Source organism: Lissotriton vulgaris, chromosome 11 (genome assembly GCF_964263255.1).
Source record: "Lissotriton vulgaris chromosome 11, aLisVul1.2, whole genome shotgun sequence".
Classification (NCBI taxonomy): Eukaryota; Metazoa; Chordata; class Amphibia; order Caudata; family Salamandridae; genus Lissotriton; species Lissotriton vulgaris.
Genome location: NC_141699.1, coordinates 720,874,552 through 720,891,475, shown reverse-complemented (window position 1 = coordinate 720,891,475; position 16,924 = coordinate 720,874,552). Strand labels below are relative to the sequence as shown.

The 16,924-nt window shown below is 42.9% G+C and overlaps 1 protein-coding gene across 2 annotated transcripts in view; it reads right to left on the bottom strand.

The window, feature by feature from the left end:
• Positions 1-16,924, bottom strand: part of UGGT1 (UDP-glucose glycoprotein glucosyltransferase 1) — an 849,443-nt gene that overhangs the window by 496,223 nt on the left and 336,296 nt on the right. For both annotated transcript variants that reach the window (XM_086943802.1, XM_086943803.1), the window contains exons 17-18: positions 11,964-12,095; positions 11,638-11,802 (exon numbers count right to left, since the gene is read on the bottom strand). In XM_086943802.1, the coding sequence (XP_086799928.1) occupies positions 11,638-11,802; positions 11,964-12,095 (297 nt within the window). The remainder of the gene's footprint in view (positions 1-11,637; positions 11,803-11,963; positions 12,096-16,924) is intronic.

Here is a 16,924-nt window from a genome sequence, read left to right as displayed (position 1 = left end):
ACTCTTTGCTTCTAATAGTATTTTGCAATGTTTTAACGAGTGTTTCATGTATTTGTATGCCAAAACAAACAATATTGACTGATTGGTATCCTGTATGCACTGTGCACTTTAAGCCTATCTAGAACAGTTCTGTTAAAGAAAACAATGGTCCAAACCGAAATTCATCATTGAATCAATGAATAATGCACTCACAGTTGTCCTTTTTATCACTGTTAAAACGAGTATCTGAGTTAATCTACTCAAAAGGAATCAACCTCTAAAAGTTATTAGCGAAAAGGAAAAAGCAACCACCTGAAGGAAACTGAATTTATTCCAAAAAGAGTTTTCAAAATTATTCCATCACAACACAGTTAATTATATACACTTGTACATCTTCAGAAAACGGTAAAAGGAGAGAGCAAACTGCTTCTAACGAGAAAGGTGCCGGAAAAGGAAAAAAGGGGGTGATTTAAAGATAGAGGGGTGTAAGCCTCAACGAATAAGTGACATAGAGTTTTAAATAATTAGAAAAAACAAAGCTGTAAAAAATCAAGCTAGTAGTACAATTAGGCCACTATTGTTTGTTAGACTTTTTTGCATTTATACAGTCTAAATTTGGCATGTATAATGAAACTTTTAATAAGTAGTGGTCCTATTGGCTTAAGAATTGCGTTGACGTTTCCATTCAGAGAGTGAAATGCCGTATACTACAACACGTGAGCCGCATTAAATGTAAAACCCAGGGAGCCCCTCTTGTGGAACATTTCACTAGATTTGAACATGCCCCAGATAGTTTGAAATGGTGTGTTCTTGAAAAGGTGACACCAAATCCAAGAGGGGGTGATTTCAATCATACTTTGAGCCTTCGTGAGTGTCGTTTTATACATTTATTCGACACCATAAAACAGGGCTTGAATGAATACGAAGAAATCAGCAAACAGGTGGAAGTGTTAAACCATAGGTGATAATATCCTAAAATGGCTCATTCCTTCTGCACACTATGACTCTTGTGTGTGACTGTCCCCCAGTTCCTATAATATAACTTAAATCAGAATTGGGGCTACATTTACACATTTGGCAATTGAAATTAATTAATTGCCGAAAAGTCTCGATCGAATCCATATCCGGAGCTAGTCTTTTTTCTATGCCGGTCTCTAGTGAACGTCCAATACGTCTATATGACGTCATCACGTCACGGGAGCATCAGGTATTATGGATCGTTTCAGGAACTCACACAGACCCTGATGAGGTATGTCTCGCTACTTTTTTCTGAGTTGTGATCCCCTCGTTTTGTGTTTTTTTTAAATGAGGGACCTTGTAGGCATAGCATACGCTAACACTTCGTAATTGTTGTCTTCTAGCGCCCATTAGTGCTGGCTAGCATTGAACCACTTCCCGAGCGAGGGATGGCCACATAAGAACTTAAAAACATGTACCGACGTCCGGTTTTTGGGTAGTGTTACCCCAACGTATATCAGCGAGTGACGGCTGAATAACTACACTCAAGGTAGGAACCAGCATGCCGGCCGCGTGAACCGCGAACCGCTTTGAGAATGGCCCCGGAGTAACACACTATTAATATGTCTCCTTGTAGTGACAGACGGCTACCTGGTGTGAGCTGTGTCTGCTGCCCCCAACTCTGCAATTCTTTTACCCCTCTGGTTATGCATATAACCACCAACTTGTTTGGTAAGCTGGTTGACCATTAACTGATATTACAATTAAAATTGAAAATTATGGAAAATATGCTTTGATAGACCAACTACACCTTATTAATTATAGGTGTGACACAACGGTCAAGCAATTAGATTACACATCCTGATGAAGGAGGACTGTGAATATCCTACAAAAAGAAAAGAAACTTTTAGGTAAGCGAGTAAATAGGTTAATATTTTAACCCCCTTTTTAAAAAAAATATTCATGCAACTGCCTGAACACTACTTTAATTTACCCTAGGTCTACACTGATTATCAACGGTAAAAGGGCTTGTGTCATATATACGTCCTGAGGAAGACCCGCAGGTCGAGGTTCCCAGTCACCCCTGTACCCCAAGACGGGTCGAAACGTCGACGCAATTCTTAAGCCAATAGGACCACTACTTATTAAAAGTTTCATTATACATGCCAAATTTAGACTGTATAAATGCAAAAAAGTCTAACAAACAATAGTGGCCTAATTGTACTACTAGCTTGATTTTTTACAGCTTTGTTTTTTTTTCTAATTATTTAAAACTCTATGTCACTTTTTCGTTGAGGCTTACACCCCTCTATCTTTAAATCACCCCCTTTTTTCCTTTTCCGGCACCTTTCTCGTTAGAAGCAGTTTGCTCTCTCCTTTTACCGTTTTCTGAAGATGTACAAATGTATATAATTAACTGTGTTGTGATGGAATAATTTTGAAAACTCTTTTTGGAATAAATTCAGTTTCCTTCAGGTGGTTGCTTTTTCCTTTTCGCTAATAACTTTTAGAGGTTGATTCCTTTTGAGTAGATTAACTCAGATACTCGTTTTAACAGTGATAAAAAGGACAACTGTGAGTGCATTATTCATTGATTCAATGATGAATTTCGGTTTGGACCATTGTTTTCTTTAACAGTATTGATCACCCAGGTCCATAATACCGTATTGGGTTACCCCATTTCTATAATGGGTATCTAGAACAGTTAGCGCTTTGTGAAAACCCCCAATTCAGACTGTAATGCTTGATGTGTGGACGGCATAGTGGACACTTTTAGAGCTTATTCTTAGGTTCTGTCTGAGGTTTTTGCCCATCTGGGTATCACCTAGCTTGGAGGTGTCTTTCACTGCAAACAAACAATATGATTTTATTTGATTTTTTATCTTGTGTGCTTTTCTGTATGTTCTCTGTATCTACTCACAATGGCTTGCGCACTGTCCGAACCCCTTATATATACTGTAATGTTGGATTTTAGGGATGGCTTAATGGACCCTTCTATAGACCATTTCTAGTTTTCGGTTTAAAAAAAATTCTATCCGCAAATCATTCAGCTTGGGGGTATTCTATTGTGCTTCTTAGTGCAAGTTGATGCATTGCAATTTTAACCAATCTTAACTCATGTACATTGTTGTGAACTATGTATTTTCCTCATTAGGTTTTTTATCTATCATGAGATGTGTTACTGTATACTGTCATGGTTCTTTTGAGCCGAAATAAAGTTGATGATGATGAATTGTTCATCTGTGAACTTTGGGTAGGGTGGCTTTGAGTTGGTTTAATTTCTGCAAACTTTACATTACATTGGCTCTTAGGATAGAGTCCAAGCATGACCTCAGAGCTTCTCTTTCTCACCCACTAAGATGACGATTCTGCAGTGTCTTGATATTATGCCTATTTATGTTCAATCTATAACTTGCATATTGCTTTTAACTATGATATGCTCTGCTAACCACTATCATTTTGTGAACCTGCATCCATTTGTCACTTGGGAATAAATAAACCATTGCAATACCGGAATGTGGACACATCTAGCATATATTTAGATGAAGCATCTGTTGCAAATGAAGGTAACATGCCTAGTCAAATAACGGCTAAATGAGCATGTTGCAGTAGCCCTCCTTCTTCTTCTTTGGTGTTTACATATGGTGCCTGCTAACAGTCCAGCACTAACATTGTGCATTATGTTCATACTGTGGAGGACGATTTCAATGATCTGCCTTCAGTCTCTGTATTCAGTTACAATCATTCAGCATGCAAATCTAATGGGCACAGTATTTGAGTGTGATTCATTTACAGGAGTTTAAAAAATACTTTCCTTTACTTATTCCCTCTGCATGTGCTGTATAAAATCCGTGATGTATGCATGTTAATATGGCTTTACTGTACACTGTGACATACACATACATAGTTCTACATTGAAAAACATCCAATCACAGGCTACTAGACTGCAAGATGGCGGCCGTATCTCAGGCAGAGTGAGCTGGTCTCGGCATCTCTTCCCCCTCCCCTCCCGCCCCCCCCCGATCTGCTGATCTTCTTTTCTCTATAGCGCGGATCTGTTAAAACTAAAAAATACACAGCGACGCTGTTGGATTCTTGCAGGAGATGCTCTGCTGGTTCCCCACTTACTGGCGCTGCCTATCTTTCATTATTTTCACTTCTCGGCGTCTTCCTGGGAGCGGCTTGTGTTTATCCGGGCGGCCTCACAGGCGTAGTTTGGCGGACTCCACTATGCCTCCGAAAGGCCAGACCAAGAACCCGCCTCGGGTTTCGCTGAAGACCGGCTCCTCTGTGCTTCAATCCTCAGGTTTACAACCGGCTACTCCATCTGCCGTAAGTTGCAAAAAATCAGACACTGCTTGGGCTACAGTGGCGGCCGCACCGGGCAAAGGGTTGGGGAAGCAGATTCCGGTAATATTCCACTCACGGACAGGCGGAACCAAAACGGTGCAGAACCCACAGACTCCAGCTGCAGTTGGTATAGCAAACACATTTTCCACTAGTTCTAATGCCTCCAAAACGACAATCGGTAAGACAGACTATTTCCTTGTCACCCTTGTTATAGCTCACGTCTGCCTTACCTAAAGAGATTGATGGGGGTGCTGCCGGTTGTACAGTCAAGCAGTTTGAGGCGGGGGGCCTGGCGGTGACTCCACATTTGCTCTAACTCCAGTCCGCACGGATACTTTGCTGGATGCAATCTCCCAACTCAGTGGGCTGCTGGGAGCCGTAGTTCCCCCGGATCCTACCTCTGATACACAAACAATAGCAGCAGTTGCCTATCCGGTGGTGCCTTCTACAGACCACCAATCTGCTCAGCCCCTCATAGAGACACTCCAAATCCCCCCAGCCTGTGCACCAATGGTTAATGAGGGTGGCCTAGATGGAGACAACTTCTTTTCCTTATCGGAACTTACAGGCTCTTCAGTGGACGATAATGGACTAGATAGGGAGTGGACTGATGATGAGGAAAGCGATGTGGGTGACTGGCGTACCAACGATGTTTTGAACCCTGCTGGTACGTCTGAGGGCCAGTCTACAATCCGCAAAGCACCCCAAGATTCCAAAGCTGGCTCCCTAGACTGGGATTACTCATTCTCAGCGCAGGCTGGGTCACAGGCTCTCCCCCATATCTCGGCTGCGAACTGCTTTGATTCCAGCTCCGGACCGCCCCCGGGGGAGATGACACAATCATATACCAAACAATAACGGCCCACCGCGAGGAGACCCGTCAAGAAAGCACCCGGGCACAGGGAGCATGCCGGAGAGTCCAAAATTCTCTCCGCAGAGTGATTAAAACTTGCGCAGACATTACAACAAGGGTAGCCGAAGCGGAAAACCGGATTTCTACTCTGGAGGATGATATGGCCAGCCAACAAACTACAGTAAATCTACTCCAATCCCGTAAAGACTATGTCCAGTGGAAATTAGTGGATATTGAAAATAGGGCCCAGAGAAACAATCTATGAATTCTTGGGGTTCCCGAGGGCATCAAAGGATCAGATGCCAGACGGTTTGTGGCTGAATTATTTTCAGAAGCCTTTCCAGAGGTTAAGGAGTGGGATTGGCAGCTAGAAATTCAACGTGCCCATCGGTTCCCATTTAAACCTAAACAGCGAACTGGTCAAACGGACAATAGACCCTGCGCTATTTTATTCTGCATGCAAACATTTTTTTGGGCTAGAGAAAGAATCTACGACCTAGCTAGACCCGATAGACAAAGAGCAAGGAAGGGTTGTCAATTTACAGTTGAGCGGAGGTGGCAGCTTCGCCAGCTTATCGCCCCTTTTCAATCCAAGGGGGTGCAGGTATTTTTACTTTTTCCTTCCGAACTCAAAATTATCTATCAAGGTCAGACAAACATTTTTGAATCAGAGATCCAGGCCAAGGCTTTTTTGAATTCAGTCTAGCAAGCTAACTTGTATGGATTTAAGCTTCCTGCTGCATTCCTTTTTTGGTTTTTTTTTGTTGCTTGTCAGAAAATCTCTTTGGGGGGCATTTCCCAATTGTAGGGATGTTAAGGTTATTTTATAAGCGATGTTAATGCAAGAGTGATCTATTGACATCTCCCAGGGCATGCCCTCTAGTATAGGTAATTCGGCAGCAGATTTTGGGGGGTGCCGGAGGGAGGTTCTTTGTCCCATACCAGCTACCCCATCACCAGGACTTCGGTCCTTTTGTCTCTTCTGGGGGGTGGTGTGAGGGGGTTCAAGGAGGGTGGGGTTCAGGGGAGGGGGGCGGGATTGGGGTTGCGTCAGGGTGGGGGGAGGTTCGGGATCGCATCAAAAAAAGGCTTGAAAATGTTTTCTGTTCGTGGAGTCATTTTGAATATTATGGTTACTATCAAATTCTTGTGTATAAAACAATAAATGGCGTTGGGTAAAATCCGTATAGCATCATGGAATGTTTGTGGCCTGAATAATGGGAAAAAAAGAGCACTGTTCACTAGAGTGATTCAGGCTTTACATCTAGAGGTACTTTGCGTACAGGAAACCCATGTGCCCTGGAACAACCGGGAGTATTTAAAAATTCCTGGATTCGACCTAATAGGATGCTCTTGACAGTCATCGACGATAAGAGAGGTGGCAATACTAACTAGGCGGGATTTGGGATCCTGTGTAAGTACTGATCAAGATAATGGGGGTCGATGGGCTATCTCTGAACTTCTGATTAATGGTTTGCCATTAACCATATGTACGATATATGGTTCAAATTTGGATGACCCCGCAGTTCTTCATCATTTAAACGTAGAACTTGCCTTATGGCCCCAGCCTATATGTCTATGTGGTGATTTTAACATTAATCTTTCCGCTGATTTCGATCTTATAGGGGGGCAAACCTACATGGGTAGGAAAACCAGAGTATTTAGGGCCTTGCAAGCTTTAGTCCAGGAGCACTGCATGACCGACCTCTGGTTTCATCATCATAAGCATTTAGATGGCTGTACATACTTTTCAGCTCCACACAATAAAATGGTGCGCTTAGATTATGTATTTGTATCGGATCAATTGGCTAACACTACACTAATTTCAATTTCACCACGTATTATATCTGACCATAACCCGCTGATTAAAAGTTGTACTTCAAATAAAATAAAGAACGTTCCTACACTTTGGACTTTCGAGAGAAAGCTTCTTTCGTAACAGTTATATTTAGATCACATGAGACCCTGGATTGTGGAATTCCTAAACATCAATAGAGGCTCAGCTTCAAGTATCATCGTTGGGGACACACTTAAGGCAGCGATTTTTGGCGAGACTTAAGTGTTTCTCATTCTCCCTCCAGAGAAAGATTCAGGAGCAAACCATTTGATGCACTGCATCTCTTAGAGGTCCAACTCACAGATGCTATTAAGGAGAGACGAGAAACAGCATCAATCCAAGCGTCGTAGCATGTATTAAGTCTTCCCTGCTTAAATTTTTTGGGCAGGACCTCGCTGCTAAATACTTACAGTACAGCTCGATGATGTTTGAGCTGGGGGAAAAGGCAGGCGGGGTACTAGCAAAATTACTTCAGCAGCGGGCTGTGGCCAGCCGTATTGTTAAGATACAGGACGATCAGGGTCAAATTCATGACACTCCTGAAGGGGCCCTCAATGTTTTCTCTGAGTTCTATGGTTCTCTTTATACTGAGGGACCCAGTGATTATAACGTAGACCACAAGTTTGATATCTTTGTATCGGAGCTTAATTCTATGAAGGTCACAGCTTCTCAGAATACAATTCTCGCTAAACCAATAGAATGGGAGGAGGTTGAACTGGCACTGAACTCTCTGGCCAAGGGCAACGCTTCGGGACCGGACTCCATTTCATTGGAGTTTTATTCCACATTCCGGTCTGTAATTTGTGAGGAATTTTTAACAATCCTCAGAGAAGCGCAGCGCTGCTCTATACCAGACTCTTGGCGTCATACGACTATAATCCTTTTTAGAAAGAAGGATAAACCTGAGCTGGACCCTGCTTCATTTCGTCCAATATCATTAATCAATTCAGACAGCAAGATCTTTGCAAAGATCTTGACTACTAGATTAGGGTCAGTAATATCTCCACTAGAGTCCATCCGACAACATGGGTTTATCCCAGGTAGGGACACGGCGGATCATATCCGCCGAGTCATAGCACTTCTGGATTGGGCTCAAACCACGGGATCTCCCTTAGGTGCAATCCTGTTAGACGCCGAAAAGGCGTTTGACAGGGTTGCCTGGGAGTTTTTGTGGAAAGTTCTGTACTGGAAGGGGTTTACCCCCAACTTTATTCACGCCTTGCAATCACTTTATATTGCACCCCAAGCAACCTTATCCATCTCAGAGTTGGTTTCAAGACCCTTTGAAATTAGCAGAGGCACCAGACAGGGTTGCCCCTGCTCGCCTCTGCTATTTGGATTGTATATAGATCAGTTCTTAAGCACACTTGAGCGCTCTCCGCACATATAGCCAGCTAGGATTAACACATATGAAATCACAAGTTTTAGCTTATGCCGATGACATTATTGTACTAACAAGTGATGTCTCGCCCTCCTTTCACACTATTAAAAACCTAGCGGAACAAATGGCCACTGTTCTGGCTATGAGCTCAATGCACAGAAGACTCAAGTGGTCCAAACTGCGGCCATGGGACCATCTGAGGCACCAGTATTTCCAAGTGCAATGTATCTGGGGATTAGAATTACAGCTGCAGTAGACAAGATACCGGACATGAATCTCCTACCCATTAAAGCCACAGTTGATTCTACTCTACAAAGATGAGATAATTTGCATTTATCTCTGTTTGGAAGGCGGAATGTGCTAAAGATGTTAATTTTACCTAAGTTTCTTTATATTTTTAGAACCATTCCGCTTCAGTTTGCCCAATTTAGCCTTGCGAGCGCTGAAAGATCTTGCAGTAGATTCTTATGGGGTTACCATCAGCCCCGGAGGGCGGCAAAATGGATGCAGTTGGCGATGGATAGGGGAGGGTGGTCAGCCCCCAACCTTTTGCTCTATAGCTGGACAGCCTAGCTCCAACAATTTGCAGTACCACTTTTTGGAGAGAAAGCAGTAATACCAGAATGCTGCAGACCCTCCATTTATGAGATCGGTCTCGGAGAGGATGCTAAACAGACCCTGCTGTCGGTCTTAGAACCCAGCTATTATAAAAAAACGAAATTCAAAATTGTCCTTTCCATGTACTCAGTGTGGAGGAAGGTACGGCGGAAATGGTCAATTCCCAATGTTAAATTTTATACCCCTCTCGCGGCTGCTAGATTGTTACCCTCTATTTTCCAAGATCACATTTCAATTCACTGGAGAATTTGTGGTATTACTGTTCTTGGGGACTTAACTCAAGAGGGGAAGATGGCCTCCTTTCTTTTTTAAAAGAGAAGTTCACCTTACACGCATGAATTTTTAAAATATCTGCAGCTCCGATGTTATTTGGATAAATTGTTACGTAAAATTCCAACTTTGTTTGATAAGTATACATTAATGGACTTGATTTGGAAGCGGGCTTGTATTGGATCATTATATCAGCACATCAGGTCTTCCTGATGATTTATCTCTCCATAATGCTAAATGCGCAAGTAAGCTAGGTAAGGCAGGCATTGATATCTCCCAAGCATTAGAGCTATCGAATTCTGTGCTAATCTCAGGGAGCTTACGCTCCTAAAGTTATATGGCTCTATATGATCTCTATTATACCCCTGCCAAAATTGTTAAATGGGGTGGCAGGGGCAGGCATGCTTGCCCGCGCTGTGGGTTACTAGCAGCAAATGATGTCCATATGTTTTTTAAGTGTCCCAAACTTGACGCCTTCCTTCGAGATATTCAAGTATTTATTAATCTAAGCCTTAAAATTCCAGTTGTTTTAACTCCTGAATTAGTTATATTGGGTTGCGAGTCCGACGCTCCACTGGCTAACTCAGCTTTAATATATATTGCAATGTCATTAGTGCGCACATGTATAACATCTGAATGGATTAATCCTGTTGCCCCCACTTTTGTGAATTGGAGAGCAAGGATCTTAGCTCTTCATAATTTAGAATCAGCTGTGTTTCTCAGGTGGGGGGCAGGAGGAGGCGGGAGCGGGAGTCACAGATATGGGCCCCATTCACGCAATGGATGAATAATTGAGATTGGAGAATTGTCTGGGATAAATACGTATTGCAATTTTCTGTTTTTTCCTGTGTTGCATTATGCCATATATGATTTTTCAAAGTTTCTTTTTCTTTCTTTTTTATAATGATAATGACATCCATGAAAATGTATTGTTATTTGTTACTTTGCCGAGTTTTCAAGCTGAATAAAAAGTTTAAAAAATAAAAATAAAAAAACAGGCTACTAGACTGCTACTTTTAATCCAGTGTATGCATCCAATTATGTAACAATCAAGTTATTGTTCTTCACACTTCATTCAATCTTAACCTCTTCTACTTGGTTTTTTTGCACTCCAAAAAGGACTCCTGTTGTGTCCCAAACAACCTGAGAATACAACCTCTAAGAAATGTATCTCCACAATAGATTGTGGGTTTTTCAAACCAATACTGGATCAATTGTGATTCAATCTATTTTCACTGCTCTTTCAGTCATGCCAATGTAAGGATTTATAATTGTTTTTCCATTCTGTAAATATGTACTGCTTGCGGAGTGTGAAAAAGGGATAGTGCCCTTTTTGTTTTTAAAGAGAACTCTTTCATATACCACATTTCCTTCTACCTGTCCCAGAGACGACTCACATGGGAGATCCAAGGAAAGACCTTGACAGGAAAACAAGCAGGTGCACCCAGTCGACACAGATATCCAATTTCAAGCAGGTCTTTACAACTTACTTCAGATTTTGTTTTCAAGATAAACAAGCATTTGCAATGCAATGGGGCTCGCATTAGTGAAACTTTGAACTATTGGCGTTGCAAATGCTAATGTTGGTTATTTATTTGTTTTGGTGAAAAACTACCCCAACAGTAGCATAAGTACTAAAAGATATTCCACGTAGCAGGGAAAGGGTGCAGTGCCACAGGCTGTTACTAGGCGTCCCTGTTGAGTTGTAAATGGACTTCTATTAGCCACATAAGATACTGCACCCTTAATGCAAATATAAATAGAAAGATTGCAGCTCAGCATAAGTTTCCATTTATTTTTATTGGAAAGGAGATTTTTGTTAGATTGCATTTTAAACATGCACCATCGTTGTTTACTTAAATGGAGCCTTTTTAAAAACCATGCTAGCAAACATCTCTTTTACAATAAAATACAAATGGAAACGTATACTCAGCTGCAATTCCTCTATTTATAATTAGATTAAGGGTGCAGTACCTTATGCGGCTAATAGAGGTCCCTTTACAACTCCACAGGAACACATAGAAACAGCCTGTGGTACTGCTCCCTTTCCTTGCTTAGTGGAAGTTGTGTTATTACTTATGCTACTGCTGGAATATTTCTTAACAAAACAAAAAAATAACACATTTGCAACAACAATAGATCAAAGTTTCACTAATGCAAGACCTATTGCATTGCAAATGCTTGTGTAAATTAGCATGAAGCTTTGTCCTACATACACTGCTTTAACTCACACGGTTTTCAATTAAAACTGCAGTGCTTTCACACAGTAAGTTAGCACAGTTAATATGTACAATCATATCATCAGGCAAAAACGTTATTGCTCCATCACAGTATTCGGTCTGCTGCCAGAAAAAAAGCTTTGTGGCTTTCTTGATTCCTCTCAGTACTCACCAGGTACACAGCCCTTTGGAAAAAGCTGGTGGTCTCCAGGATTTTATGCATTGTCACCGTTTCTAGTTCGTCAGGATCTAGTTGATCTTTCTGAAAGGGCATGCCATTGAACAGAACAATGGGTAGTGGCCCAACTCCTGTCTGCAGATAGTAATGTTTCCCATCCTAAAACACAAGAAATATCCAAGTTATCCTTGCTATTAGGGTGCAACAGGAAAGGGAAGAGAAGGGAACAGTTGTGCCTGAAGCCCATACGTTTTTGGATTTTTAAAGGAGGGTGAACCTGAATCCAAGTCAACTGTAAATTGTAAATCAGTTTTACTCACCTTTCTGTTCTTGTCATATGCAGAATCACTGCCGAGAATGCTGCTGACTTCCACATATGGGTACTTCTTCTCCAGGACACTGATCACATGTTCAACCTTCAGCTTATCCCCTGGCATTACTTTGTTGTACACCTTCCAAGAAAAGTAAGATCTACCTCAGATTAAACAGCAACCTCTAATAAGTTCTTCATGACAGGAACATGTATACAGGAATGTACCCCATCCCACTGCCCAATAATACTGTAAATCGTTACTCTAGTCCATCTAAAATCGAAGGGGCTCGGTGTGACTAGATTAAAAGTTGTGAAAAAGATTATGAAAGATCAATAAGGTAGGCGCAGAAACAATTCATACAGGAAGAATTTAAAACATTAATGATTAGCGGAGACATTTGGAGTTTGTCCCTTCTGATGGGGTCTCACGTGGTTATACCATGGACTGGTTTACTTATCAGGACTTTTAGACATGTTTTTCTATTGTTCATATCCTCAATCATTCCAGTTCTAGTCTACCTTTCATCCAAGGTAGTAGAAATAGCAGGAGGAACGCAGGGAAGTGGAAAGAGGCATAGATAGAGGTCTACAGGCACCACAGCAAAGGAGGAAGGTAAATGTTACCTACCTGAGAAAGGAATATGCTACTTACCAGTATGCATCTGTTCTTGGCATGTAGGGCTGCTGACATTCATATCTGTGCATAGATCGCCGCCTAGTGTTGGGTCCGGATGATTGCACTTTGTTGTCTTGGAAGAGGCTTCGAAGTATCACGAGATAGGCGACTCCTCCCCTAGACTACAGTGCGCATGGGCATCTTCTCCATCCTCAGATTGTTTTTCGCCATTGTGGCCGAGATGGAGATAGTAAAGTAAGAGATGGCCATGCCAGAGATAATGCTGCAGCTGAGACAGGCACCGGGGAGGAGGGCGGGCGATATGAATGTCAGCAGCCCTACATGCCAAGAACAGGTGCATACTGGTAAGTAGCATATTCCGTTCGAGGCATGTGGACTGCTGAATTCATATCTGTGCATAGACTGTATGGCAGTATCTCCTCTAGCGGTGGCTACCTGTGCCAGCTGCAGCAGTTTGCAAAAGAGTTTTGAGGACAGCCTGTCCTACAGCAGCTTGCGGTTTTGCTTGCACGTCTACACAGTAGTGTTTTATGAAAGTGTGTATGGTGGTCCCTGTGGCTGCCTTACAGATGTCTTCAAGAGGAATATTTCCTAGGAAAACTATGGATGCCCCCATTTTCCTTGTAGAGTGTGCTCTTGGGGGGACGGTTAACGTGCGTTTTGCTTTTTGTTAACATATTTGAATGCATTTAACTATCCATCTGGCTATTCCGGACTTTGAAATAGGATTTCCTTTGTGTTGTGGTGCAAAAGCAACACATAGTTGTTTTGTTTTTCTAAATGATTTAGTTCTGTCCAAATAATAAAGTAGAGCTCTTTTTACATCTAATGTGTGTAGAGCTCTCTCAGCTACTGACTGTGGATTTTAAAAGAAAACTGGCAGTTCTATTGATTGATTGATATGGAAATTGGATACAACCTTAGGCATGAACTTCGGGTTTGTTCTAAGAACCACCCTGTTGGCATGTACCTGCATGAAAGGTTCTTGAATTGTTAGTGCTTGTAATTCGCTCACTCTTCTGAGTGAGGTAATGGCAACCAAGAACGCAACTTTCCACGTTAAGAATTGTAGTTCGCATGAGTGTAGAAGTTCGAAAGGAGGGCCCATAAGTCTGGTAAGTATCAGATTTAGATTCCAGACTAGGAAAGGGGGGTGTCTTGGATGGATTACCCTTTTCAAACCCTCCATGAAGGCTTTGATTGCTGGCACTCGAAACAGTGAAAGATGTTGCCTGTTTTGAAGGTATGCTGCTATAGCAGTGAGGTGTAGTCGTATAGAAGAGTATGCCAAGTTACCTCTTTGTAGATGCAGCAGGTAACATATAATGTTTTGTATGGAAGCGTCTAAAGGGTTGATTTGGTTATTGTTGCAGTAAATAACAAATCTCTTCCATTTAGCTGCATAGCAGGCTCGTGTGGTTGGTCGTCTTGCCTCCCTAATGATGTTCATGCAATCTGGGGGCAAGTTAAGGTATCCAAACTCTAAGACCTCAGGAGCCAGATCGCTAGGTTCATTTGATTGGGATCTGGGTGTCTGATTTCTCCATTGTTCGGAGTTAGAAGATGGGGTGCAAGGCACAGTCTTTGATGAGGAACTACTGAAAGTTCCAGGAAAGTTGTGTACCACGTTTGTCTCGCCCATGTGGGAGCAACTAGGATTAGCGTGAGTGTGTGTTGCCGCAGTTTGCGTGCCATCAGCGGTGCTGGGGGAAAAGCGTACGCAAATCTGCTTGACCAGTTCATCCATATCGCAGTGCCCTGTGACAACGGATGTGGGAATCTGGCAGCAAAATACTGGCATTTGGAGTTTTCTTTTGTGGCAAACAAGTCTATGTCTGGGTGACCCCACTCTTTGAAGAATGGCTGGAGAACTTGGGGGTGAATCTCCCATTCGTTTAGTTGTTGGCTGTGCCTGCTGAGCAGGTCGGCAATCTGATTGTCCTTCCCTGGAAGGTGTTCTGCTAGGAGAAAAATGTTTTTGGGAATCGCCCACTTCCATATGCTTTCTGCCAGATGGGACAGCTGTGGAGAGTGTGTTCCTCCCTGTTTCTGGATATAGTACATTGCGGTTATGTTGTCCGTCCGGATCAACACCATCTTGCTGTACAAGTATTTCTGAAAAGCTTTCAGGGCTAGGAATATCGCTAGCAATTCTAGTTGGTTGATATGCAGCTTTTTCTGTTTGGATGTCCAGAGCCCTTGTACTGTGGGAGATTTGCTCCCCAGCCTGTCAGTGATGCGTCTGCTGTTAGAACTAGTTGTGGAACCGGCTCTTGGAACAATCGCCCCTTGGAAAGGTTTTGTGGGTTCCACCACTGCAGAGAGTTGTGAGCGCGACGGTCTACCAACACTAGGTCTTTTAGTTGTCCTTGAACCTGGTTCCATTGCCGTGCTAGGCATTCCTGTAATGGGCGCATTTGAAGTCTGGTATGGGGGACAATGAATATGCAGGAGGCCATCATGCCTATGAGCTGCATAAAGACTCGAGCTGGCACAGAGTGTTGTGGCAGGAATTTGCGAATGAGTATCTGCATGCTGGCTATCCTTGCTGAGTTTGGATATGCCTTTGCCACTGAGGTGTTTATAGTGGCTCCCAGGTATTGCTGTGCGTGGGATGGCTGCAGATGCGATTTTGTGTAGTTGATTGAAAACCCTAGGCTGTGTAGCAACTGAAGTGTTTGAGACGTGTGTGCTGCACACTGTTGGTACGATTTTGCTTGTATTAGCCAATCGTCTAGATAAGGGTACACATGGATGTGTTGCCTTCTGAGGTGTGCTGCCACTGTCGCTAAGCATTTTGTAAACACTCTTGGAGCCGTGGTGACCCCGAAGCGCAAAACCTTGAATTGGTAGTGTTGACCTTCTATTGTGAACCGGAGGTATTTTCTGTGGGCTGGATGGATGGGTATGTGAAAATACGCATCTTTGAGGTCTAGTGTTGCTAGGAAATCTCCTTGTTGAAGCAACGGGAGCACTTGTTGTAGTGTGATCATATGGAGGTGCTCCGATAGTATATATTGATTTAGGGGTCTGAGGTCCAATATTGGTCTGAGGGAACCGTCCTTCTTGGGAATAAGGCAGTATAGGGAGTATACTCCTGTCCCTTGCTGGTGGAAAGGGACTTGCTCTATGGCCCCCTTTTCCAGCATGCATTTCACCTCTTGTTGGAGCAGGGTGATGTGTTCCGTGGACATAGGAAGATGTCTGGGTGGTATGTTTGGTGGGGTAGAAGTCAGTTCTAGGCAATAACCAAACTGGATAATTTCTCTCAACCACCTGTCCGTGGTAATTGCGTGCCAGACAGATAGGAACTGTTGGGGTCTGCCTCCGACCGGTGTTAGGTGGTCTGGAGGTAGCGTAGTGAAGTCACTGTTTTGTGGCAGTGGAGGCTCTGGTGTTATTGCCTCCACGTCCTATTCCCTTATTATTGTTGCCCCTATAACCTCCTCTGTTTGTGTTCTTGTTGAAGGAACCTTGTGTGTTACTTTTGTATGAGGCACATGTTTGCCAGGTATTTCCTCGTGTAGTTGCTCTGTATGAGGAGCGCCGAAAGGAGCCTCTATGTTGCTGAAATTGCAATGCCCCCATTGATTTTGCGGTTTAAGTGTCTTTTTTCATTTTATCCAAAATGGTTTCGACAGCAGGGCCAAATAGAAAATCCTGATTGACAGGTTGGTTAAGAATGGTGGACTGCACCTCATTCTTAAAACCGGAACTACGCAGCCATGCACGTCTGCGTAGTAAGACGCTAGTGTTAATTGACCTAGCTGCGGTGTCTGCTGAGTCAAACGCACATTTCATGGAGGAGTTTGTTATGAATTTTCCCTCCTGTATGAGATCATCAGCTTGTGCTTTAAAAGACTCGGGTAGGTGTTGCATTAGGCTTTCGAGCTGATCATAGTGCGCCCTGTCGTAACGAGACAGTAGGGCTTGTGTGTTAGAAATTCTCCATGAGTTGGAGGCTTGTGCTGCTACCCTTTTGCCTGATGCCTCCAGTATTTTTGACTCTTTATCGGGGGAGGTGCTTCCCCGGTTTGGGAGTTGGCTCTTTTATGTGCATTAGCCACTACCAGTGAGTCTAGTGGTAACTGCCCTTTGATGTAAGTAGGGTCTGTAGGAGCTGCCCTATACTTCTTTTCTATTCTGGGATTGATTATCTTGCCCGGCTGTATCCTTAAATATGTTAGGTGCATGTTTTAGAACTCCCTTTAACATGGGAAGTGTTCTGAAACTTTTTTCTTAAGTAGGGAAGGTGTCAAATAAGAAGTCTTCCTCAACAGGGTCATTATGCATGTCTACATTGTGGAATTGTGCTGCCCTGTCTACGAGTT